Source organism: Heterocephalus glaber, unplaced genomic scaffold (assembly GCF_053883595.1).
Source record: "Heterocephalus glaber isolate CG9 unplaced genomic scaffold, H.glaber_assembly_v1.0 deba00001688, whole genome shotgun sequence".
Lineage (NCBI taxonomy): Eukaryota > Metazoa > Chordata > Mammalia > Rodentia > Bathyergidae > Heterocephalus > Heterocephalus glaber.
Window position 1 is genome coordinate 5,259,658 of NW_028258413.1, and position 27,791 is coordinate 5,287,448.

At 36.1% G+C, this 27,791-nt stretch overlaps 1 protein-coding gene and 1 pseudogene across 9 annotated transcripts in view; one reads left to right on the plus strand and one right to left on the minus strand.

Moving 5' to 3' along the window:
• Nucleotides 1-27,791, plus strand: part of Tbck (TBC1 domain containing kinase) — a 221,309-nt gene that overhangs the window by 21,345 nt on the left and 172,173 nt on the right. For 8 of the 9 annotated variants that reach the window (XR_015446369.1, XM_021245450.2, XM_004866237.3 and 5 more), the window contains 2 exons: nucleotides 25,792-25,906; nucleotides 27,439-27,512. Coding sequence is in view for 8 of the 9 variants with exons in the window: in XM_021245450.2 (XP_021101109.1) it covers nucleotides 25,792-25,906; nucleotides 27,439-27,512 (189 nt within the window). In the remaining variant the exon portion in view is untranslated. Of the gene's footprint in view, nucleotides 1-1,227; nucleotides 6,299-25,791; nucleotides 25,907-27,438; nucleotides 27,513-27,791 lie in introns of those variants that run through there. The other variant, XM_021245452.2, reaches the window with a different exon arrangement.
• LOC106007847 (DNA repair protein RAD51 homolog 3 pseudogene) lies at nucleotides 24,451-25,465 on the minus strand (annotated as a pseudogene).

Here is a 27,791-nt window from a genome sequence, read left to right on the forward strand (position 1 = left end):
ATTTAGAATATTTGGAACTGGAGAAGGGAAGGAGTTTGTACTACAAAGACAGGGTGAAGTGTTAAGGGAATATTCATAAGTACCAGGGTGGGATAGGGTCTTCATGGGCATAGCTGTGCCATGGTAAGAACTCAGCTGCATCCCGAAGTGCATGTTGGCCGTGGTCTTGTGTGTAAGTTCCAGAGGACTCCGTAAGCCATTACAAAGTGCTGTGGTAGGGAGGAAGGCCATGCTGGTAGAATGTTCCCTCTGATTTCCACATCTCTTTCCACCCAAGTGTCCTTCCTCTCTTACTAAAAGAACTGAAGCGAAAAGGGGAAGTTGGTGACTCAGAAAACAAATTTCCATCTCCAGCATTTCATTTCAACTCCACCCTTTTCCTTCCTTTTTACTTCTTTTAAGCTTTCCAGTTTACTAAATAAGGGTACGGTTGACATAGCTTTGCCAATGAAATTATATCCATTAGCTAATGAAAAGTGTTAGCTCTCATGCTGGTCTCATTTTATCCTTGTTTTAGAGATGACGACTCATAGCAGTGAACATCAGTAGTTTCTACAGTATAAGAAACCACCTTTCTTCAGTGCCTTAGTGTCTGGTGTCAGAAGAGTGAAATGCTGTAGATGGAAGCACACACTTTGAGTATGCATATGAATGTAAATAAGATGGAATGCAGAATTCAGCTAGTCTATCATGCTGTGTTCATTTTGTTTTATTTTTATTTTCTTTCTTTTTTTTTTTTTGCTAACGGGAATTGAACTCAGAACCTTGTGCTTATGAGGCAGGTGGCGGGTGTTCATTTCATAACAGTCATTTTTTATTGACTTTAAGCAGAACATATTGGGCTTTACAGGTCTTTTTAATTTCTGCAAGCGAAATGAATTTAAACATTTGTGCAAGGTACGTTTTTAATCGTTCTGGTAATAGACTAAAATTCAGAGTTTTCCATATACATTTTGGACTATAACCTTCGGTGCTTACTGTCTTGGAGTAGAAGTGATCCTGTCAGGTTCAGTTCCAGGTTGTTATCTGATCTATCCATCTAAATGAGTTTGGTTGAAAACTATTTGACTTTTCCACATATTTGAATTGCATTAGTCTCCAATAGCAGAACATGTTTCATGTGCAGAGTTGATGTGCTGCAATTTTAATTAGTTCCATAAGCTGTTTATAGAAGGTGGGAAGATGTTCTTAAGACTTATAAATTAATTCTTTCCTCTGCTGCCTTAAGTAAGCATGCTGCACCTGTAAGAAAAGCAGATGTAAATAGGAAATCTATTTAAGTGGGGCTGTAGTTTGAGACTCATGAGTTTTACTTTTTCATTTGTTTCTAATTTGGCAAAAAAGGCTGCAAGTTGTCTGATAGTTAACATTTCTGCAGATAACTACGGGATCCAAGCATATAGCTTACTTGATTTATAGTTTGAAGAAAACTTTAAATCTCTTAAAACTGGTGGGATAGAGAATAGGAGAATGAAAACTAGAAACTTAGAAATGTGTCTTGGGTCAGTTCATGGACTTTTTTTGTCTGACAGATTTAATATTAAACTAAGAAATGTGATACTAGAACACCAGAGTATTAACTCACTTTACTAATAGATTATGACTTCAATTGTCTTGAAGTTTCAGACATCACTAGAAGATCAAGCATTCTCTGTCTAGCTTTCATGGCCATGAAACCCTTTTGAGAGTTTTTGTTATCCAAGCAAAAAATAAATTTTTGCTATGAGCTGCAGGTGTTACTGTGTTGTTAGTCTGTTACACCACAATGTTGTTTGTGCATAGTTTGCTAACCTCTTTTGAAGGAGAAAAGTGCTCAGCATCTCTTTAGAGTCCATTCAAGATACAATACAAGGAATTGATTTGTAGAGAAAACACCTCTTTCCAGTGGCTTTTTATGTTACCTGTGCCCCAGGGTCCAATCTTGCCAACATTTTTCTCCAGTTGCAGTAAAATGATCAAAATCCATAGTTGGAAACACAGAGGCATGGAATTATGTGCCCATAGCCAGTAACTTTCAAGAAAAAAGTACAGCATTTGGAAGACTTCTTTGAAGTCATCTCATGTTTGTTGCCTGTGAATCTATTAATTACTACTGTAAAACTAGATTCAAAAGGCTGAAAAGTGGAGAAATTTGGATCTCAACTGTTCTCTGGAGTATTTGCCAGGGAATGTTAAAAGAGATGCTCCTTCATCGCTTCTATTAAAGCTCGAGGAAATGGTTTGCCTTTTAATTCTAGGTGCATTGTAAAGTTGTTCCCTTTTGTGTTAGTATTACATATTCAGAGTATGTACTTTTGCTAAATCTAAAAGTAACGACAAATGTAACTCGTAACAGAATTTCATCCGTTTTGCACTTGCAGTAGACTTTCTACATTGGCCTTAAATTTGCAGCGGAAGGAAGGGTGGGCAGTAAAGGCATGCTTCTCTCATAAAATATTCGTCACATGTTTCTGGGGTTAAGGTTTTGAAAGTTTACCCGAATACCAACAGCATTCCAGAGGTTATATATGGACACTCTGATGGGAAGCAGGCAGGGCCTGCAGCTGTTTACTGGCTTGATGGAAAACATGATTTGACGTGCTCGGATGAGTAAGTTTTATTTGCCCCCATTAAAACACTTTTTACTCACTGAATGAGATACTCCATAGAATTTGGACACATTCTGGAATGTCATCCAGAGTAGGATAATGAATCACAGGTATTTTTTTTCCCTGTACTAGGGATTGAACCCAGAGTCTGCACTGAGCCACCTCCTCAGCCCCTTTTACATTTTTTTTTTTTTAGATAAGATCTCACCAAGTTGCTAAGTTGCTCAGGCTGGGCTCAAACTTGCAGTCCTCTTGCCTCAGCCTCTCAGAGTGCTGGAACTACAAGCATACACCCCCACACCTGGCTAGCCACAGGTAATTTCTGATGCCTATCAGAAATTGGTAGTGGATATCCTTATTTTAAAATAATAGCTGGTGGTGGAAATTTAGACTTCGACATTTTTTGTGTGTGCTCAAGGCAAACACATTTGACATTATTACAATGCAGTCATATAAATTAGGTATTTATATAACTGATGTATATTTTTCTCCCTATTTTACCTCTTTTCTTTAAGAAGGAAAATAATACCAAAAGATGTTCTTCACTCAGGCTTGGAATGTTGTGCAGTCTTTGGCTTTATGCCAATCTTGAACCTAGAACTATTAGTTGTCAAGTACTGTTAATAACAACCGTGCTGCTGTTTCTCACATCTTTACTACCAAACAGCTTGGCTGTTGTGTGGCAACAGTCTTGTAGCTAGCCTTCTTGATTTTCATCTTTTCATACTCCATTCACTCCTACTTCCTCTGCTATATTAAGATTCTTAAAGATCAGTCCGTTCTCTGCTCAAAAAACATTTGGGGAAAAATCATTTTTTTCCTGAAGAAAAAGCATTTATGAGCTTAGGATCTGACTTCAATCTAACTCTAAATTATTTCCAAATAGTGTCTAAATTGTACAAGTAGGTTACCTGTTACCAAAATATACTTGAGTGCCAGAGAATTAAAATACAGCATGAAAACTGAGCTGGGTCTTTTTGTCTTAACAGTGTTACGTCCACTCTTTAGCACAATGTCTAGCACTTCCTCTAGTTAAACACTCTTCTGCCTTCCTTTGTATCCATCCTCTCAACCAAAGCAAAAATTATCTTTTGCTCCTGATTTTGTTACATTTTATTTCACTACCAGAAAGGAACCTTTAGTTTATAATTGTTTGCTGGTGATTACAGATTTAAGGAAGAAATGGTTTATCTTCTCTAATAACCTGTCTGATGCACATATTATAATTCACTCATTTTTCTGTCACTTGAAGTTACCACAGGAGTTTACAGGCAGTAAATGTCCTGATAAATGAACTATTAAGTGAATTATATTTTTAGTTTAGTCATGTAGTCACACAATTGAGTTTAGTTTTTTCCTGTTATCTTTCCTTTAATTGTGTACCATAATTTTATTTTACAAAAAATGAGTTTGAGTGAAAGTATGACCAAATAGGATCTTGGTAATTTTTATTTTATTATTAAAATGGCATTCACAGTTAGATGAAACAAATTCTCAATTTTCTTTCTCATGGCTGTGGGGAAGAATCCACTGCTAAGATCTTTCAGGGCACTGGCAGAACTCAGTTCCTTGCATCTATATGAGTGTGGTCCCTATTCCTTGACTACTATTACTCTAGGGCTGCTCTCAGCTCCTATTGGCCATCCATATTCTTTGTTGTCTGTCTCTCCACCTTCAAGCCAGCGAAGGAGAATCGTGTATGACTTATGCATTGACTCTTATTTCCTGTCTTGACCTCCAGGTCCAGATTGCAAAGGCTCCTGTAAGAAAGTCTGACTCACATGACCCTTACTCTTAAGGTTGACTGTATAACGTCACTCAATCAGAGTAGACTCCATCTGTTCCCATTCTTAGGATTATGCAAGGTTCGTACATCATGGAACAGAGATCCTGGGAACCATTTTAGAGTTCTACCTATCCAGTTTGGTTAGGGAAGATTTGAGAAAACTTTTTAGATTTATAAGCAAAAGTGATAATTCATATTCTCTTGTGTGTTAGTAACTTACTGTGGCTAAGGTAGTGGGGGTTGTCCTGTGCTAGAGGTTCCCAACAGCCCTCTCAGCTTTAGCTATACCTGTATACTGGAAGTACTCATGGGACTCAGAAGTCATTGTCCTCATGGTTATGGTGTATTATGCAATAGTATGCAGTGGTGGTAAAACTATGGCACACGTGCTGCAGTGGGCTGTATCACTGAAAGTTCAAAAAGTTCACCATCACTGGTATATAGCAAAACCTGCAGAGAGAAAAGGCTTATGGGGCAGAGTATGGAGGAAACCATAGCTTTCTACTGTCCTTGCCAAGGACTTAGTTCCTACAGCCACTAATTGTGCCATCGGGGTAAAGTGTTGTCACTTAGGGAGGCTCGCTCACCCAAGCCTAGGTGAGAGTTTTACTGGGGGTTGGTCATGTAGGCACAAAGTACTTTGTGACCGACTGCAGTTACTAAAGCTCCAGCCTCCTGAAAGAAAGCAGGTGTTCGATATAAATTACACTACACAAACTATCTAGACAAGCTGCCATAGGGTGGTTCAAGGCCTCATGTTGGTAAAACAGTTGGCAGTTAGAACATTCCAAGAGCACAGTTTCCAGGCTTACCAAGCTGTAGTCAGGGAAATATGCTTTTCGGGAGTGTGGAGTGTTTGAGAACTAAGTTCTTTTTGAGCCAGTATTAAAGTAGGTTTATAGCTACTTCCAGTATATATCTTAAGACTTTTTAAACAAATGGCTGCCAGTCTTCTTCAGTTGAAGTTTGAGTGAAGCCTTTTTTAAAATTCACTTATCCTTCATATTAGTTTTATATTGCTGCTATAACATTGCCAAAATTTAACAGCATAAAAACAGAGTTCTTATCTCAGTGGTTCTCTGAGGCAGAAGATGATGGGCTGGTTTCTGTGCTTCAGGTTTAACAAGGTTGAAATCAGGGTGATGACGGGGCCCTATTCCCTCTGGAGGCAGGGCATCCATTTCCAGGCGTGCTCGGCTGCTTTGTGTAAACCCATGTAGTGGAAGGACTGATCTGCCCATTTTCTTGCTGGCAGTATTCAGAAGTTGTTTCTAGAGGTACTTCTGGACTTGTGACCCCATTTCTCCATTTTCAAAGTTAGCAGCAGTTCAGACTCTTTCCAAGCTTCAAACCTCTAACCCTGTAGTGGTGAACCTATGGCAAGTGTGCTGCAGCGAGCTACTTCTGGACTTGTGACCCCATTTCTCCATTTTCAAAGTTAGCAGCAGTTCAGACTCTTTCCAAGCTTCAAACCTCTAACCCTGTGGTGGTGAACCTATGGCAAGTGTGCTGCAGCGAGCTGTTTGTACCATTGAAAACTGAAAAGTTTGCCATTGCCGCTCCCACCTGTGCAGCCTTTTCTTCTGCCTCTTTCTCTGACTCCTGCCTGCTCTTCTGCTGTATGCTTAAGGGCTCGTGTGATTACATTAGGCCCACCGGGCTAACTCAGAATAATCTCACGAGTTCAAAGCTAGGTAATTAGCAACATTAGTTTCATCTGCTAAATCCCCCACAGCAGTACTTAGTTCATTTCATAACCAGGTAACGGGAGTCTTGGGAGGGCGTCTTTAAATTCTACCTGCGTGCCGTGTTTCTTTTCTCACCCTGTGGTCAGGGCCAGACGAACCGGGCCCTCCCACATGTTCGGAAAGTGCTCTGCCAGGGAGTTTACATCCCCAGCCCAGCTACCACGTTCTTAATATAGGTAAGTACTAAAGTCTTCCTTGTTCACTGAAATATACGTTTCATATTATTAATTATACTTCAATTTCTAAAAAGAAGTGAAGTGATAGCAATTTTAATTCTCTCAACAATTAGAAGCATATTTAACATCTGCATTTATTGAAGAGAGAAACTTTTGAGCTGCTCAAGCAGCTTGTTTTAAAAAAAAACTTCAATAAAGTTTAAATTCAAAATGTATTTTCTGTTTTCCAGAATAATAATCCAAGAGTAAGGTAAACTGTGATTATTAAAGTGAAAATTTTATTGTGGAGAAGGAGCCACTTCTGTGCTCATATGCAAGAAGAATAGTCAGAGAACTTAAGAATGTTGATGTAAAATGCTGGCATGTGAATTTTGCTAGGGACACGTATTGTAGTCAAATACCTCCTTAACTGAGAAATTCACTCAAGTATTAGCTGCACTGTGCCAGGTTTAGCAGGGGAGTAAGTACGAGGGTGAGGAAGAGGAGAGTGGGTCTGCAACAGGAAAGTGTGGCACTGGGGTGATAAACTCATGAGCCCAGGCAGGTAATTTGATTGAGTGAGGTGTGCTGAGCTACAGCTGAGTTATACTGGAATGCGAATTTCCTCCTTGAAAGGGGCCAGCCAGTACTCAGCTCCTGTTGTCATGGGAACATGTGCCCTGGCTTTACCATGTATTTTAAATTTTGCAAAGAACTCAGTCTGGATTCCTGTGTAAAATCTCTAAATGTCTGAATGCTGTGGAATAATTAAAAAGTTTAAAACGTAATGCAAACAACACAAGTACAGTAATGAGCCGAAGTTGACCAATGGGCAGCCAGTTTGCAATTATTTGACTTAAGTTATCAGTGCAGGAAGATAGTATTTCTTCTGTAATTTGATTTAAATATATGGAGTCATTTTGGAAAGGATGAAGAGCACTACGTGTTTATGAAGAATTATTCATGTATTTTAGCACATTGGAAAGAGAAGCTAAAATACCTGCATTTTCTAACTTTACCATTGAATTGAAAAATTATATACCTTTGAAAGACTACTTTTAATAGAATAATCTGAGAATGATAAATAACATCTATGTTAGAAATTATTTTCACCCATGAGAACTTTCTGTTAAGAAAATCTACGTGTAACCTCAATGGTCAGCTGTTACCAAATTATTTCATCTATTGTTTTGCCTTTTAGTAAATTGTTTCTTTGAGTGAGTGAGATATCTCAGTAAATTAACCAAGAAGATCTGTTCGTTAGGAGTTACATTATCTTCAAAGGGAAACTTCGGAATTTATTTTGTGACATTGTCTATATAAAAGACCAAGGGGGGGGTAGTAATGACATTAATTAGTATAATGTTCATATTGGGAAATCATTGAAGAAAAAGACACCAACTTTTAAATGATAAGGTGTCAACATAAAAGGAATACAATTAAGTAAATACTTGAAATCAGACTAACAAGAGGCAAGAGTCTCAGAGTCCCCTGCCTTGGTTTTTTTCACTTTTCAGCTATTGTTTTATTTTAGTTATTACAGTAGATACTATAGCATACATTCGTAATTTATCATAGTCTTCCGTGAGTTCTCTTTCTTTCATTTTTTTATTTTTCCCCATTAACTTTATTGGTACATTTTAGGTATAAAATACAGTTACATTCATCATTGGGATCTTGTACCATTACATGAGTCTCTTGGTTCTTATTTTTTTTTTCCCCTTCCCTTGCCCTCCCTTTACCCCCTCCACCCTTCCCTATTTGTAAAGACCTTGTTTCCATTTTTTTCCTCTTCTCATATTTTTTCCTTTCCCTTTTTTCCCTTCTCCTACCCCTCCCAATTCCCCTGTTCTTTTAGACCTTTTCTTCCTGTTACACAATATCAGTTATACATTTTTAAAATTACAATATTAAGATCTAGGAGACATTACCACAGATTTTATAGAATTTAAAAGGATATAGAAAGCATATTACAAAAATCTTTTTTGAAATAAATTTGACAACTTCTAAGAAGTAACTTAGAAGACAAATTAATGAAACTAACTCTGGAGGAAATATAAAATTTGAATAGCACCTATTAAAGTATATTCCTAGCTTGGAAAACTACCTATATGACAACAGCAGGCTCATAAACATTTTAACTGATAAATTTTATCAAACATTTAAAGCAGAAAAAAGAAGGAACACTTTTCCCCTCATTTTAGGAACTCAACATTGTGCTAATCCTAAAACTGGATAAAGATATTAGAAAAAAGTATGAACATAGATAGGAATTTGTTTAACAAACTCTTAGAAGTCAGATCTGGCAGTATGTAGAAAGTGGTTTTGTCATAGGGATGGCAGTGTTGGTTCAGCATTGGAAGATCCACCCCCAAAAGTAATCATTTTAACAGAGGAAAGGAGAAAGCCATATGATCCTGTCACTAGTTGGAGAAAGAGTTTTGGACTAAATTCTACAGCTGTTCATGGTAAAAGCTATCAGGAGGCTAGAAGTAGAACAGAACCTTCTCAACAGATCAAAGACATGTACTCCATACTTCCAACAAAAACTCCTTCTATGAATGGAGACGATACAATGCTTTCTCCCTAAAGTGGGGACCAAGGGCATATATGCCTACTCTTCATCTGTCCATTAGACTTTGAAACATAGGTCTAAAGCAAAATAGTCTGGCAATAAAATGATGCAACTAGGATAGGATTGGCAAGGTAGAAGCAAAATCTTTGTATGTAGATGAAATGATCATCTACAGAGAAAATACTAAGAAATCTCTAGGAGCCCCTAGAACTTGTACTTGAATTTAGCAGGATTAGAAAACACAAGGTATATCTAAAAATTCAGGTCTGTGTATACTTGCTATAAATGAAGAACTGGATATTGAAATTGAAAAGTTATGTAGGAGTACAAAGGACCCAGAAAAGCCAAAAACAAAAACAACAGTGTTGGAGGACGTTTAGCAGCCAATTTTAAGACTTCTTCTAAAGCTACAGTAATCAAGGCAGTGTTGGTGTAAGGAAAGACATATAGATCATTGGAATAAAACAGAGAATCTAGAAATAGAACCACACATATATGGTCCACTGAGTTTTGAAAGATTATTTAACATTAGCATTTTATAGAATATAAACTTGATTCAAGAGGCGAGGAAGAGATAGTGTCTTCAGCATCAGCAAACGGCACTAGAACACCTGGTATCCATATATAAAAAATTAACCTCAGCCCTTTTTTTCCATACGTGAAAATAACTTGAAGGCATCTATGAACCTAAATAAGAAAGCCTAAAAGTATAAAACTTTAAGAAGAAATTATAAGGGAAAATATTTATGAATTCAGGGTAAGCAAGAACTACCTAGGATACAAAAAACATGATGTATAAAAGAAAAAATAATTGATAAATGAGATTCCATCAAAATTTAGAACTTTAAATGATGTCATTAAAATGAAAAGTAGTTCTTAAACAGACCATATTTACAATGCATATGGCCTATGACCAGAATATATAAAGAACTCTTACAGCTCATTAATAGACAACCCAATTAAAATGTAGACATAAGATGATGATAAATAGCCAGTATAGCTCAAGGAATGGTGTGCAATTATAGAATCAGAAAAATATTAATCAGTACAATAATAAGATTGAATTATACACTCATTAGGGAGATGAAGTCAAAAGTTTTAAAAGCCTTGTCATGACTTTGTCTTTTTGTTGGATTCTCCCTGTTTGCGTTTAATTTGTCACGCCCAATGGATTCATTCTGCTGGGCTTCCTGGGGTTTTGATCCTCATTGTCTTTTCCTAGGGTATTGTCTAAAAATTTTTTGGAGTGCCAGTTTGGTATTCATGAAGTTCCTGAGGTGCTCTTTATCATGAAAGTATCTTATTTCTCCATCAATTTTGAAAGATAGTTTTGCAGGGTACATCAATCTGGGTTGGAGGCTGTTTTCCTTTAGGGCTTGAAATACATCACTCCAAGCTCTTCTTGCCTTGAGGGTTTGCATTGAGAAGTGTGCTGTGATTCTGATGGGCTTTCCTTTGTATGTGATTTCTTTTCTCTCACTGCTTGTAGAATTTTGTTCTTCTGTTGGATTTCTGGAATCCTAACTATTATATGCCTATGTGTAGATTTTTTTTGATTAAGGCTAGCTGGAGTCCTATATGCCTCACTTATCTGTATGTCAAGTTCTTTTTCCCTCCTTGGGAAGTTTTCTGCCATCACTTCTGTGAACAGTTTTTTTATGTCATCTGCACTCTCTCCTCTTTCTTCATTGAGTCCAATCAGTCTTATGTTATTCTTCTTTGCATTGTCTAGCAGGTGCCGGATTGCTTTCTCTTGGTCCCTTAAAATTTTAAAGCAATTTTTCTTTTCCTGGTCACTAATTGCAATCTTATCTTCTGTATGTGAAATTCTGTCCTCACATTGGTTCGTTCTGCTGCGCAGACTTTCGATGGAGTTTTTAATCTCTTGGAAATCTGTATCTGTTTTATGGATTCCATTTGTTTCCTATGTTGGGATTCCATCATGTTCCTCAGCTCCTCTATTTTTTTTTATCTGTGTCCTCTCTAGATTTATTAATCATGTCTTGCACCATGAGCAAAATCTTTGCTGTTATCTGAGTAATTATTTCTGATTTCATTTTTCCCAGATCCTCTTTTGTTGCCAGTTCAGAGAGTCCAGGTGGTTGAGTATCAGATTGTTCCATCTTGTTTCCCTTTGGGGTTGCTGTAGGTGATCTGGAAGTCTGTTTTTGAGGCTTGTTTATGTGTCTTCTCATTTCCGGGGAGCGGGGGGCTTCTGGCGCCGGCATGGCTCACCTTCCTTGCCCTAGGAGCCTGGGATGGCAGCGGGGGAGCTTCCTTCCGGGTGCTGGGACTGGCTGAGCTTCCCATGAGTTCTCATATAATGTAGGAAACTTGTAACACTGTATTTGTATTTACTTTCTTTCCATCTTTTGGAATTATGCATTTTATATTTTATGTTGGCTTTTAAATGTGTAATGTTTTAATGTCACCATGAATTATTGGTTTTGCTTTAAATTCTTTAAAGACCTTGAGAAAGGAGGAGAAATTCTTTTGTAATTTAACTATGTATTTACCATTTCCTGAGCTTTTTATTCCTTTATTTTGATCCAAGTTTCTTTCCATCTGGAATCATTTTTCTTCAGCCTAAAAAAATCCTTCTTTTTTTTTAGGGCAAGTCAGATGTTGACATTCTCACAGATTTTGGTTATCTAAAAATGTCTTTACATCACCTTTTTTAGCATTTTATTATGAAAGATTCAAACATAGTAATGTTTTAAGAAGTGTAAACTGTGCCTAGATGCTATAGTTAACTGTTTTCTAGCTTCTGCTTAAGCATGTATGTATTCATCCACCTATTTGCTCATTAAACTATCTTATTATTCTGATGCATTTTAAAATAAGTTGGAGATATGAACAGAATCAGTCCCTAAATATTTCAGGATGTATATCATTAACCACAATTCAGTGAGTTCTTTTTGTTTTGTTTTGTTTCTAGATAATTTACATTTAGTAAAAGGTGAAACCCTTTTAAGTGTACCATGTGATGAACTCTGACATATGTATACTCCTGTGTATCTCATATGGGTGTTAGCACTAGATCACCACCCTCAGCCGAGTTTTCCTCATGCCCTACCCAGTCAATCTCTGCCCTCCCCACCACAAGCTTCCAGAGCCAACCACTTCTCTGATCTTTCTCATTTTGGGTTCATTTTGCTTAATCTAGCAATTTATATAATTGGAGTGATGGAGTCTTTCACTCAGTGTGTATCTGGGAATTAACTATGTATCTCGTGTATTACAGCTCAGTTAGTATTGCTGCAATACGTTCCATTTTGTGAGTATACTACATTTGGTTTAGCAGTTTTCTGTTGATGAACCTGTTTTCAGGTTTTTGCCTATTATGGCTAAAGCTACTGTGAATGTACTTGTTACTTTTTCTGTGGCTGTGTATGTTGGGAGTAGTAAGAGAACAAGTGATGGGTCATAGGGTTGGTATATAATTAATATTATAAAAAAAACTAACATCTTTTCTAAAGTATATCTTTTACATTCCCACTGATTCATGAGTTTGAGTTCCTTCAGGTCTTTACCATCAGTTGATGTTTTCAGTTGTTTAATTTTAGCAGTATGTAGTTAGTATAAAGTTAAATCTTTGTGGATTTAACTTACATTTCCATGATGTTCTAAAGATGTTGAGCATTTTTAGAGGTGTTTATTTTGTGTTTGTGTGATTAAATATATATCTGGCCAATGTTTTTTCCTTTTAAATGGATTTTTTATTTGTAGGCATTATTTATATTCTTCATACCTATTCTTAATTTTTTATGCAAGCATTTTCTGCCGGTTTGCTTTACTTGCCCAGTTTTTTAAATGTATCTTTAGTAGCAGAAGTTACTTACAATAAAGGCTAATGTATCACATTTTTCTTCTATGGTTATTTTTATCATTATTATTTTTAACTTTTCTCCTTTGAAGTCATGAATAGTTTTAGGTAAAGAAATATTTCTTATATAAACTTGGAATTTTTATTTATAAAATATAATAATAATGATAAAAATAACATACTTGCCAAAATGTGCAGTAACTTTGTCCTGGACATTGTCCTACCTACGCTTGTGTGTTTATCTTATTTCTTATAATAGCTCTGTAGTGTAGGTTACTACTAATACATTCTTTGATGCACGAGGAACTTTCGCTCCTAGGAGAAATCTAAGAATTTAAGTCACTTCCATGGTCATAGTACTAATAAATTGTAAGAGTTCCTGGCTCTCCGCCATGATAGCAGAATAGTCCTACAACCCTAACTTCATATCCTCTCAGCCTGCCAGACAGGACCAAGCCATTTTTACTGGATGCCCTTGTGAGTCCTGAGATTTTCACTCACACTAGTTTAGGAAAGTGTTGGGCAAAGGCTTCAGTCACATTTTCACACTTTAAGGCAGAACATAATAGCTAGGGAATATAGGCGAGAAATGGAACTTTAGCACAATTGTAAGTTACCATTGGCAGAAGGAGAAAGGAGACATGGATACCAGCAAGGGAAGAAATCTGTGTCTGCTACATCTAAAGCTGTGGCAGCTGAGGCTTAGATCTGTCCATGGACTGCAGCCTGTAACAATGTTAGGATGGAACTGCACCCTCTCCCTGCTGCCGAACACAGAGATAATACTGCTTAGTGGTTAAGGACGTGACACTGAGACCCTTTGCCTGGGTTTGAATCACAGCTCTGTCCCTCAGTTGCTTGGGTGCGTGGGTAAGTGATGCCTCACCGCTACAGTTTTCTCTTCTTCTGGGATAGCAAGGAGAATTCATGAACTATTAGATGTAAGTTATTTAGAGCAGCACTTGGTATAGTGTAAGTTATCCAAGTGTTTCCAGTTTGTATAAGTAGTGGTAGTGGTAGCAGTATTCTGACTTACAGTGTATTACCTTGCTATTGGGTAGTATCTCTTAGCATTAGTTACGGAGCAATTATAACCTCTTGATCATGCTTGACTTCTTCATTAAATACATAAACATTTCAGACACTGAACTATGTGTTGGGTACTACTCTGAAGAGGAAAATACAGTCTCAACCTTCAGAGGGATTACTGGCTAGTAAGTAGCCAAAGTTATAAACAGGAAATTTCCAGATAGCACTTTTGCTAAGACAGAGTACCTCACAGCCAGGAGACTACAGAAGAGTTTTGCTAAGTAAATAATACTTATGTTTTAATCTTAAGGGAAGGGGGCTATACTTAGAGCAGAATTGGTTATCTTGTCCTTTTTTATCATTACTATTATTTTAAGCTTCAATTGAAGAAGAGCAGAAATGCCAGATGATTTAGTGGAAAATACTATTGAGTGATTGAACCATTTGGGATTTAAAATCCAAACATTTATCCTGTACATATCTATGTGATTGGTTTACTTTGTTTATATTCTATTCTATTTTTTTGCTATATACAGTATTACCTTAGTTGCAGTGATAAATTAATGTAGCAGTTATTTTAAAAGTTTATGCATTTTAGTGAAAAATGAAAGATTGTAAAAACTGAGTGAACTTATTTTTAACTGAAAAAATTTTTTCATTGTTACCAACAGAAATTAAGTAGCTAAATTATTTCTGTGAACTTTTCCTTGGGAGATAAGGGATGGTGAAGGGCCATAGAGAAGGAAAGCACATTTACTGAGTACCTACTTTGTCTTGACCCTGAATGCTCACAGTTCTACCTTATCCCATAGCTGTAATGATTGCAGTTGTCACCTCATTTTGAGGAAGAAAAGGCCTACAGACTAGATTACAGTTGGAAGAAGAGAGGCCTGGCATGGGACTCTGTTGGCTCAGTTCCAGCGTCTGTTGCCTTTGTTTTATATCATGCTGTCCTGCTTGGAAAGTAAATCAGGTTCATATATGGTCACCCTCTAGAATAGTGATTCTAGAAGCATGGTGTCATCACCTGGGAACATTTCAGAACTATGACTTCTTCAGACCCATTCCACACACCTGCTAGATCAAGCAACGCAGGAAATGGTACCCAGAAATATGCATATTAATAATGGATAATCTTCATAGTGAGACTTTACCACTCCTTTTGGTTAAAATTTCTTACAATTCTTCAGGTGATAGAAAACCTAGAAATCAGTGAGTTCTTTGTAGGATGATATGAGATACTGTACTGATTTATATTACTTAACCATTTTAAAATATTGGAGCTGAGCTAGATACTATCCTTTATACATTGTGGGGTAAATAAATGAAAGCAGGTATTGCACAATTAACACATAGAGCCTAAAAATTAATAGTATAATTTTTTGTGAACTGATAAAAGATAACTGTCCTTCAGTTGTTAAACAGCATCCTGGGTCACTGTGGGATTGTGTGGGTAGAAGCTCATTGTTAACATCTCTTCTGAAGCGTGGTGGGGTAGATGTGCTTCCTTGCGTCATATTTTTGAGATCTGAGAGCCTGGTTCACGGGAGAACTGGAACTCATTCAAAGTGATCTGGCTTAGGAAAAGACTACTTATATAAGTAAGCAGAGCTTTACTAGAGTTCTTTATTAGCTTTGGGAACAAAATTTAGTTATTCGAGTGTAAGTTTTGCCTTATTTTGTCTTCCTGTTACATGTATTATAGGAACCTTCCTGAATTGAGTAGCTGAGAACAAAACTTAGGTTTTTATATTCTTTGATGAAAATACGATCATAGCATAACCTCAACTTCTAACAAATACAGTTAAAACTGTAAATAGGGTATTTTTATCAATCATTTTGTCATGATTTGCTTGAGATAGACCAACACCTATTTAACTGACCGTTTCAGCTTGACCGGCTTTCCTTTGCACTGTGCTGACTTGCAGACCTGTAGTAAACAATGCAGTTTAGGCCCTTGCACTTCGCTGTCAGGATAGGCATTGTGACAGAATACCTAAAGGTATCTGATGTTGGTCCACTTAAAAATGTATATTACTCTCAAATCAAAATTCCAGAGTAGTAATAACTCCTCTTTTTAGCACATGCACTGTGTAAATAAACTTAGGAGACAGGGACCATGATGTTTCAGTCAGTGATGGACTGCATATAGGAAAGTGGTCCCATCAGCTTACATTGCTAATGATGTCTAAGAACTTCTTAGTTTGTGTAAGTAGACTTTGATGTTCGCATAACAATGATCTTGACTAATGACACAGATCCCCATTGTGATACAATGCATAATTGTGATTTTAATTAAAAGCTTTGGAATGAGCTAGAGAACAGTTTTAACTAAATATATAACTTCATAGGTTCAGTCTTGGAGAAAAGTCACTCTTAAAACATGCCAAATGCTGAGAGGTATGGAAAGTTGAAGTTATACCCAGCGTATTTGCACTGCCAGTATCCGTGACTAAGATGAAAGACAAGATTTTGGAGTGTCTTTGCCAGGATAATAAAATTCCTTGGAAGAAGAAAACACTGATAGAGCAGAAATACCCAGCTAACCCTGGGCTCCTCCAAACCTGCTTATCAAATGATGATTTTGGTCTCATGGAGAAACTAGAAAACTATTTGGCAGATTTTATTATGTCGGGAATAGTTGGAGAACCCAATTTATAATCTTTAATAATTTATAGAATATATACATATAACAAAATGATATTGCATAGTTTTATAAAGACCCTTTTTGTGAGAAAAACTTAGACATCTTGTTTTTGCTTTACTTTTAAGATGATCAGGATTTGATGCTAGGCCAATAGCTCATTGGTCTTCATTTAACTCCTATTTGGTGTTACATTTCTCACTTTATAAATTTGCAAACTGAGGCAGGGTGAAGTTGGAGCATTTTCCAGGCATAGCAAATCAATGACAGTCTCCTGGCTTTATGTCTGATCCTCAAACCACTAGACTGTGCTTTCCATATGTGTTTTGATCTTATCAAATTAATTTTCTGCTAAGAGAAAATCTTATCTAGTATTCAGGTTGGAAAGTTAATTTCTCAATTTATTGTATCCCATTGAGAATTAGATACATTCCAGACTTAGGTGCTCAACTTCAATTATTTTGGAATAAAAGCTGAGTTATAAAATATTTCCAGTCTCACAAATTAGAGACAAATGGACTATTTTTGTACTTATTGCAAAGTAATCTGTACTAGTTAATAAAACTTCCATTTCACAGTATCTGAACCTGAGGCAAAAGTTTAAATTTAGCATAAGTAGGTGACCTTTCAGGCTAAAACATATACCCAGCAGTGAAATGGCTTATTTCCTTTTTGAATTCTAAAAACTTTTACTTTTTTTTTTTAAAGGCTCTTTTAAATACTGTAGTATTTTTAACAAAACATCAAAATGTCATAGTTGATAATGTCAGGTTAAAAGTTTCAAAGATATCAGCTGATCATTAAGAACACTCCCTCCTTAAATTCTGGAATTATAGACCAGTGAATTTTTAAAACTGGTTGAGCTCTTTTATCTTGAGAAGAATTTCTTTAAAGATAGCACAGATTTGAACACATATAATATTATCTAACGGTCATAGTATTACTCCTCTACATTTCTTAAATTACACAGTAGCTAATTGTATTTCATCTGTGTTTCCTCTCAAAATTTTACCTCGGGCTGATACCATGAAAGGAAAGTTTTAAACCAAAGGAAAATTTCTGTGAGAGTGATCAGGTTTTATAAGGTGAAAGAACATCTTGAACTCATAGAATCCAGAAGTGTGTTTCTTCCCTGGTTTGCTTACAGTCTGGTGTTTTGGCTTCTGGACCAGCCCTTAGAAATATCATGAATCTGAGAGAATAGCATGTGTGGTTTTTGTTACCACCTGTATGTGAGCCACTTGGAAATCTATCTCAGCAACCCTGACCTCTTATTCTCTTTCCTGTCTTCTGTTTTTTGCAATCTGAATAACAACTCTTGGAAACATTGCAAATATCCAAACACCTAAAAAAACAAAGTTTGAGGCTAGTGGAAATCCCTCATATGACTTAGTCTAATTTACACTTGTACCCTGGTATTAACAAAATTATACTGTTACCCACTATATCAAGATTTATTCCTGCTACAGTAAATAAGGGACCAGGGAACATGTATTTTTAGCAAATAAGTTTTGTGGGTTGACAGGGAAATTGAGTTTGTTTTATTGATGATGCATTATATATTCTCTCAAATAAATGAAGTTAACACTGTTGATACATTGCTGTTATGACATTTCTGAGCTGTTATTTCACTAGAGGTGAAGAATGTTATCTAGTAGTCATCTGCATCTTGTACCATTGTGTGATATTTTGTACATTAATTACATTATTTAACAAATATTTTTACTTTTTGGTGCATATTTATTGAATACCTACCTTGAAGGCACTGTGATAGGCATAGAGCATCATAGTTGAATAAACGATTTCTTAAGGTGCAATGAGGGCAAAGCTATGCACAAATAATTACAATAAAATTAATAACCCTTGCAACTATGTACTGTCCAAAAAAGAAGGGCATACAGTTCTACCAAGACATAGAGAAGCCATTCATATCTTGTCAAAAATGAATAATGAAATCACAGCCTTGGTGAGATTAAAGAGCGGGTTCTTAGCAGTGAGGCCTAGAGAAGGAAAGGAGATTGTAGAGGGACAGCAGGGTGTTTTAGACACAGGTTGAGCAGTGTCTCCTTGTGGCAGTCTGTCTCGTTTGTAATACTGGCAGGGGCTAGATGAAAACCCGTGGACATGGGCATGTGAAGGCGACCAACCCATGTGGGTATTAAACCTGTGATCTTAGCCAGATTGCTTCTTTAACAGATGGCTTTGAGATGATTGAATCAGAAACACTAAATACATTTCCTTTGAAATGCATCTGGAAAGAGTTAGACTGTACCAGTGTAATAGATTTGAAAATTCATTAAGCCATGTTCAAAATGCAAATAACAAGCAAGTTGACTCTTCCATAGTTACTAATATTTATTCTAGCTGCTGCTGGTGGTTCTCTCTCTCTCATTCACTATCAACTCTTTCCCAAGATTTATGATTTTTAAATGTCTGTTTTGGTCTCATCTTTGTGGTAAATACATTTTCATGTTCTGTTATCTCCAAAGATAAAGGGAAAGGATGAATAATTCTCAACTTCTACTTTAATTCCTTGTATTGAAATTAACACTTTGTGAATCTGTCTTTCTGATTATACTGTGTAGATTAATTCTTTCTCTTAGGATCCATGGGGCCTTTAAAATGCAGTACTATACAGCTACTAGCCTGATGTATGTACCTGAATATTAAGGGAAGTATCTTAAAATGTCATCCCGTGTATTGCAAAATATCAGTACGTTATTTTCGAAAGCTGCCTTTTGGGTGTATTTTTATATTTAAAAATTCCTAAGATTGTCATGTCTATTTGTCAAATAAACTGATGTCTCTGAAGTAAAAACAGTAACTGAAAATTTCAAAAGGAGGACAGTGGTTTCTGCCTTGAGCTATCATGTTAGTTCCCTGCTAGTGGCGGGTTTCTTAACAGGGTTCTGTTTTGGAAACTGTAGGACAAAGGCTTATTCTCTGCCAATATCATTTTTCTTTTTACAAAAATGGTATGAATCCTCTTTTCTCAATCTTTTTGGTGTCTATGTTCAATTAACTTTAAAACATTACCTGACTGGATGTGATTTTTTTTTTTTTTTTTTTTTACCTTGCTGTTGCATTGAAATTGTGTTAGCTACTTAAAAAAAAAAAGAAATTTCAGGATCAAAATTGTTGACAGTATAGTAAAGCTTTAGAAAAAGTTAGGTATACAAAATTCCACAAATAGAGTACTCTTTCTCTTCATTGTAAAAAATCACATTTTTTAATCTTATATTAAAAATAAATTTTAAAATTAAATCCTATGGATTAAAAAAAAGAAAAGTCTGATTTACTGTCTGATTTTAAATGAAGAGTACTAAATTCACTAACTGTAGTTTCATGTAATAGCTAAGAGAGAATATGTTATGAGCTTCAGCATTTTTATGTATGAATTTTTAAAGATTATTTTGGTATAATCTTTTATTTGTAACAGGGATGTGCTTTTTGATATGCATTTCTAAAGTCTAATGTTTTGCACCTGGTTAGTCAGAGCTCTATATAGAAAGCTGAACCTACAGTCTTCTGTATTCAGCAATTTCAAAACTGGAAAATAAATCACTTTAAAGATTTGGTTTTAATTTTGTAAAGTTGTCTGTATTGAAGTAGTATGCAGCTGAGGCCCTCTACTGTCACAGCTGAATATAGCCTGGCTTTTAACATTTTTATAAATTTTATTTTTTTATTTTATTTGCACATGTTTACAGCACATGATGTTTACACTCCATGTGTGGAGTTGGTGCATGTACAGAACACACCGTTTTTCATCCCCCTTCTCAGCTCTCCTCCTTTCCCTCCATCGCTGGTTCTTTCCCATTTGAGAGAGGTCTAACTCCTTACTTCTTATTATCTATCTTTTACTTTGGCCTTTATTTATATTTTCAATTTCTCATCTAAGAGAAACCATGCAATAGTTGAGGTTGTGAGTCTGACCTGTTTCACTTAACATTATGATCTCAGTTTTTAAGATGATGTCATAAATGCAATTGTACAGTGCAAGCATGAGAATAATACAAGAAGTCATTTTAAAGTTGACATGTTGAACCACATGAGCTCATAAAACTAGATTTATTTTTAATCCCAAGGAAAATGTATTCTTAAGGGGGGAGTGTTTACATTATTTCACATGCACCTATTCATTTATATATTGTGCTTTTATGCAAAGTCTTTATATCTGCAACTACTGATAGCTAATAAATGAAATTTGTTTTGAAGTTTAGAATCTCCATTTCATTTATATATTGGTTTATTTTTTGAAATTGTTTATGAAAATTCTGTTTACCCAAAACTGTTCTTGTTTTATATATTACTGTTTGCCCAAAACTGGTTGATATGGAAATTTATATGTAGATAGTTTGTAAATCATTTTAAATACTATTCTTCATAAATGGTAACCATTGTTTCTCTTTTAGATACATATAGGAAATAACAATGTATTTCTTTTCTTTAAAATATATTTCACATCCAAGGATTGAATTATCACAATATTTAAGGGAAAGCATTGAGTCTGAGGGAAACAGCCTGGTGGTTGAGGCAGGGAGAACTGATGCTAACTCTGTTTCTAGAATTAAAAGAATTCTAAATATCTTCAGAGAGCCTCACCCAGTTCCTAAATGATGGACTAGAAGATGAAAACATCACTGAGGTTCCACCCCACCCCAGAAAGAATGGCTGCTATCAAGAAATCAACCCATAACAAATGCTGGCAGCGCTGTGGGGAAAGAGGAACCCTTCTCCACTGCTGGTGGGAGTGCAGACTGGTGCAACCACTGTGGAAATCAGTACGGAGATACCTCAAAGAACTAGGACTAGAGGTCCCATTTGACCCCGCTATTCCCCTGCTGGGTATTTTCCTGAAAGAATTAAAAGAATCATACCACAGTGATATATGTGCACCCATGTTCATAGCGACACAGTTTGTAATAGTGAAAGCTTGGAAACAGCCTAAGTGCCCATCAACTGGAAACTGGAGAAAGAAGATGTGGTTTTTTTATAAAATGGAGTACTACTCAGCCATAAAGAACAGGAAGGGCCGGGGATTTAGCTCAGTGGTGCTGCTGCCTGCCTCATAAAGAACGGGAAACTAGAGACATTTATAGCTAAATGGATGCATATTGAGGCCATACTCTTAAGTGAAATAAATAGGACACACATGTAAATACCGAATAATTTTTCTAGTGTAAGAAACTGAAAGTGTTAAGGATTAAAATGATTAAAGTGAATAATTGATAATTTGAAATAGGGAGAAAATGTCCAAAGGGGTAGGGGTGGTGGGAGGGGAAGGGGAAAGGAAAGGAGGGAAAGGAAAAATTATGAGAAAAGAAAAGAAAATGGAAATGAAGTTTATGTAAATAGGGAAGGGTAGGTGGAGGGGCTGAAGGGTGCACAGGTAATGGGGAAAAAAATAACCAAGATACATCATGTACAGGTACAAGCACCCAATGATAAATGTAAACGTATACCTAAAATGCACCAATAAAAGAATTTTAAAAAAAAATGATGGACTAGATGTAGACTGGGCGGAAGACCATGCTGCTGGGAAGTAAAACAGAAAGTTGATCTAGAAAATAGTTCCAATTTCTTCTGAGAGTTCCAACTTAGATAAAATATCAGCTTTTCCTTGTTAGTACTGCTGTGTTTATGAGCACATAAATCTTCAGAGTAAAAGGTTACTTACACCTAATGCTCACCAGCACAAATGTGCCCACCCCCTAGAACAGCAGTGGTGAACCTTTTAGGTACAAACAGCCCTACAACATACTGGGCTGAAGTTTTATAACTAAGGATAAAGTAAAAGTATCCTCAAAGATTGCAGGAAGGAATAAAAAGGTACCTGCAGCAAAGTTGGAGTGAGACTTCAAAATTGGTACTCAGCTTCTCACTAGGAGTAAAGAATGCTATTAAGACAATAGACCAATTCTGTCCAGGTTTAAGGACAAGAACAAGGCATTTCCAAACTTGCCATACTCTTCAAATCATGCTGCTTTTATGAAGATTTCGCAGACTGTATTATAACTAAGTAATGTAGGTAGAACTTGTAGTGGCTGATATTCTTCATGAATAGAACATAATTATAAAAGTACAGTAAGCATTAAATCCTGATGACTGAGACCTTTTCTCAAAGCTCTTTTTGAAAACTACAGTTTAAGTGGCCTATGTTTATATTTCCTTCTCTGCTTAGTTCTCTAGTGTTTATTAATCATTGTGTGGTAATGTGCCAGTCACTTCCCATCTTTCTAAAGTGAAAGCTGAAGGCCTTAAAATAGCCTACAAGGTCTTCCACAGTCGGACTACCTGCTGCCTTTCCTGGCTCATCCTACCCTTCCCCCTGTCTCCACTCTGCTGACAGACAGTGGCTTCATCGTGTTCTCTTGACCCTGCCGAGCATTCTGTGGTTTTGGAAGGTATGTACTGAGTGGTCGGCCTCCATCAGCCACGTCCCAGAGAGCTCTCCCACTCCATGTAGACATCTACGGAAGGCATGTCTTCTCAGCGGAGCGTTTCCTGAACACATTGTGCATCTTTCCTACATTGTTTTGCCCTTGGCACTTAATGACTATGTGTATATTATCTATGCACTTGTTTAGCCTTCATGAAAAGAATGTTGGTCTTTGATATCTGATTATCTCTGGAAAGTGAAACTACATTGAGAGAAGAGAAATTTTAAATTTTTTGTCTCTGGTTCTTAGGGTTTTAATTTAGGGAAGAGTCAAGTTGCAAAAATTCTTTTTTAAAAAATTTGTTCAAAACTTTACCCTTTTTTAGTATATGGTTGAATGACTTTGAAAAAGGAAGTCATATAACTATCAAAATTTAAGAATAGAATAAATAATTCTATCACCACACAGAATTTCCTCATCCTTATAGTTCACCCTCTCCGAGCCCATAGTAACCATTGATCTATTATCCCATCCTTTTAACCTGTGCCTTTTCTTTAATGTGGATTTCTCATAGGCTGAGTATAATTGAGTCTTAATTCTTATCAAATCTAACAATCATTGTCTTTTAATTGGTGAATTTAGATTACTTTCATTTAATATAATTGATGCATTGAATTAAAATCTGTTAATTTTCTATTTGTTATTTTCCTTCTGCCTACATTGGATTAAGTATTTTTATAATAACATCTTATTTCTATTAGTGACTCACTACAGCCCTTTTAAAAATTATTATTATTATTATTATTTTTTTTTTTGGTACCGGAGATTGAACTCGGGTCCTTGCGCTTGTGCAGCAGGCGGCGAAACCACGGAGCTAAATCCCCGGCCCTTAAAAATTATTTTTAATGGTTACCTGCAGATACTTGTTTAAACATCTGTACCAAAATGTTAATATTGGCAGTTTGGTGGGTTGAGTTTGAAGGAGTCTTCCCTTACTTTTCTGTATCTTATTCCTTTTTTCTGTATATTATTCTTTTTTTAATATCTCATTGTTTAATAGTTTTTAAAATAAGGTATAATTTAAAACATAAAATTGACCCTTTAAAAATTCAATGGTGTTTAATAAATTCACAATTTTGTGCAACCATCATCTTGCTCTAATTCCATCAGCCCTGTGATCCATGAGCAGTCACTTCCCATTCTGCTCCCAGCCTCTGGCTACCACTAATTTATTTTCTTTCTTTTTTTTTTTAAATTCTTTTATTGGTACATTTTAGGTATACAATACATGTACATTTATTGAACATCATGTATCTTGGTTCTTATTTTTTCCCCCATTGCCTTAACTTTACACGAATGATTTTTTTTAATTAAAATGCTATGGGAAGGAACTGAGAGAGAGTTGGCAAGAGAATGTACAAATGGGCGTGTGTGTGGAGGTGACTCCAAGGGCAGACAAGAGGGTGAGAGGCTTGGTGAAAGCACAAATTTCTGGAGGTTGGTAAGAGCTGGTGTGGAGGAGAAGCTGAGGCCTGTGTACCCTAAATGTGTTGCACCTGTTTTCAGGCGGTAGCTGTTTTATTCTGAGCTGAATAAATGGTTTTTGTTGACTTGGTCCCGCCATACCTCAATTCCTGGGAGAATAAATACTGCTATTAAAGTGGCCTTTAGGCAGCTGTGTGATTTTTTTTTTTTTTGGTACACAATCAACTTCACAACATCAATATATTTCTATATTGGAGATTACTTTTGGGGTTACTGTTCTTCATCTGGATCTCGAGACCGTTTCCGGGAATTCAACGAACCTTCTGTTTGCAATGAACATGCAGTGGGGCAACAGCATCTCTAAATCCCTGAGGTGTGATTTGAAACAGTACTGTGCATTCTTTCTGGCTTGGTGATTTGTACCATGTTGCCAACAGCTAATCTGTGATGATTTGCAAGGCTGATCATTTGCTGTGCTAGGCCATTTAGTAATCGAGTACGGAGGGATAGGTCATCAAAGTCATGACGAGAAGGAAAAGCAGTGCCATCTACTGTCACTAATTGAACCTTTGATCTGAAAGGAAATCAGGAAGGAGATAAACTTGTTCTAGTAGCTCTGTGTAATCATGACAACAAAAATAATAAATATGGGAAAGAATATTTTCAAGAGTGAAATCCTCCAAAGCTTTTTGGTGTTCTTCATGTGTGTTCCTGCTATAAGCTGAAGGTGTTGAATGCAGGCAGTAGCAAGGTCTACCACTCTCTCAACCATAAAACTTCCCTCTGTATCAGTGAAAACAGCTTCACCTGCCACTCCTCCAAAACATTCTGGTATCTGCACATCTACTGCCAACTGCATGCATAATTGTGTTTTTCCAGCACCTGGTGCACCACAAATTTCTGTTGTTTTCATTAAGGGTACGCCACCCCCAAGACTATTATCTAGTGCTGAACAGAAGGTAACTGTGAAGCCTTGGGTATGCTCCTGCTCAAGAAGGTCCAGGGCTGTACCCTTTCTGCATGAAGTATCAGATGCATTATCATTTCTTGGTTTATTTGTGAGACATTTTCTTACAATTTGCAGAGTTTCTAAGACTTCCTCTTTAGATATCCCAACTTCTTTGCTGAGTTTGGAGGGTTTCGCCTCTAGGAGTTCCTCAGCGCTCTGGAAACCTGTAGACACCAGCTTCACCTGCACTGCTGGAGACAGCGAGAAACTCACTAAGTCCGGCTGCATTTCAAACACAGCTTGCGCAGACCCAAAGCCATTAAAACCCTAGGGGTCCAACCCTTCAAGCCCGCGCCAGCTGTGTGATTCTTTATCACATCAGTTCTGTCCTTTTTCCCCCCTATGGGGTTTGTGTGTGTGTGTGTGTTATCAATTCTTTTCTAATCAGAATTGACTAATCAGATTTGTACAAGGAGTTTTAGAAAATGTATAATTTCCATTTTCTCTGGAGGAGGTGCAATAAAAATATTATACTTTGAATGTTTTCACTAGGTTTCATTTTACTTCTTAAAACAGCTTTTATGTCTGCTTTGTAATTGATCTTTTACCTTTTTCTTTTGTAGCTATTCAAAGGTCTTGTGCATAGCGTTTGAAGTCCTCCAGGGTTTGCAGTATATGAATAAACACGGCATAGTACACCGGGCTCTGTCTCCTCACAACATCCTGCTGGATCGAAAGGTAATTGTCAAATATGTGCTATCATAGATATTTGTATGCTGCTTGAATTGAAAGCTGTTGAAGTTGGGCCCATTCAGTCAGACCATCAAGTAACATTTTTGAGAATATTTATAGTGAAAAAACTCTGAAAGTGATATTTTTAATTGTTGCAGAACAAGCTTTAAATTACTTAAATCTGTCTTTGACATGTATAATTCTTTTTTATCCCAAAATTCATTTTCTAACTTCATGTTTTATTTTCCTTTTCTTTTTTTCTAAATAATACATGGAGCTTTCCAGCGTACTCCTCTGAGTTTTTAAGAAAGCTGTTCTGGTCATCTGTGTGAGAATGTCATCATTCTTATAAGTGCAGCCGCATTGAGTTTTCCTGTTACTCTTCTTCCTTATTTCCTGTTCCATTTACCTGTGTACAGCTGTTCATCACTATCTCCCTTCTGTAGATTGCTGTTTCTCTAGTTCAGACTTTTTTGTGTGGTGCTTTTTTTTTTTGGTACTGGGGATTGAATTCAAGTCCTTGCGCTTGCGCAGCAGGTGGTGAAACCACTGAGCTAAATCCCCAGCCCTAGTTCAGACTTTTTTGAGGATCCAAAAGTTAGTAAGCCCTCCTTAGAGAATTATGCATATGAAAAGGTACATTGTCAGTAATAATCATAATTGTATTTTTATAAGCATATTAAAAATGGCTCTGAGGACTTTTTTCCCATAGAACTATCTTCAATTTAACTGTTCTCTGAAACTTCTAAATTTTAACAACCCTATGATATTAAAATCAAAATGATATGCATTAATTTCAGATTTATGACAGTTAAGTATCATTGCCCCAACCAACCTAAATTGTTTTAGAATATAAATGTTTTGTAATACTGGGAATTTTAAAATTCTTGTTAAAAAGACAAATGAATTTTAAAATCAAATTTTTAAAAATCAGAACATCTAAAAGTAGAAAGCCAGGAGATCCATTAAATCTATCCTTTTTTGTAGGGCCTCACATTTTTTATAATTGTTGTTATTCTCAAACTATATTAACAATTATTGGAAATCTGACATATTTACCAGAATCTTGATGATTTTTGAGCTGAACTTTTCAGGTTAAGAATTCCCATGTCACAGTTAAATTACAACATGAATGGACTTTCATCTCCCTGAAAAGCAATCCTCTGTAAAAATTACTACAAAACATTTTAACCAAGATTTCAATACAAATGATAGCATTTTGCCCTTTTTCCTTTGTCAAAAGACCTAGATAATACAAACAGCAAAAATGTTAAAATGCGATTTGACATTTTAATATATACATACACATATGTATATACATCCATACTTGTAAACCCATGAATATGGACATACAGAATGAGTGTAAAATAGACTAAACATTGGCAGATATTTTTGGATAAAATTATGGTATTTTATAAAATCTTATATAGTAATATTTTGATAAAATAGTTATATATAATGCTTGTCTTATAAAATATAATTTTCCTTGCTAGTTATATTAAAATATCTCACAGTGATTTTTGCCTTTATTATCGTAGGGGCATATTAAATTAGCTAAATTTGGACTTTATCACATGACAGCTTATGGTGATGATGTTGATTTCCCAATAGGGTAAGTTATGTTTTCCTCCATTTTGAGTTGTTTTAAAATTCATGATCTTTTTTTTGGTACCGGGGATCGAACTCGGGACCTTGTGCTTGCAAGGCAGGCACTGGAACCACTGAGCTAAATTCCCGGCCCCAAAATTCATGATCTTTGATAAAATATTTATTTTGTTATTATTTTGATAGTGTGTTTTGACATGAAAGCAACTTTTCCTGATTAATACATTTTATTTTTTTCATACGCTTGTTAAAAAGTAGACAAGAGTTTTTCCCAGTGCTCCGAAGA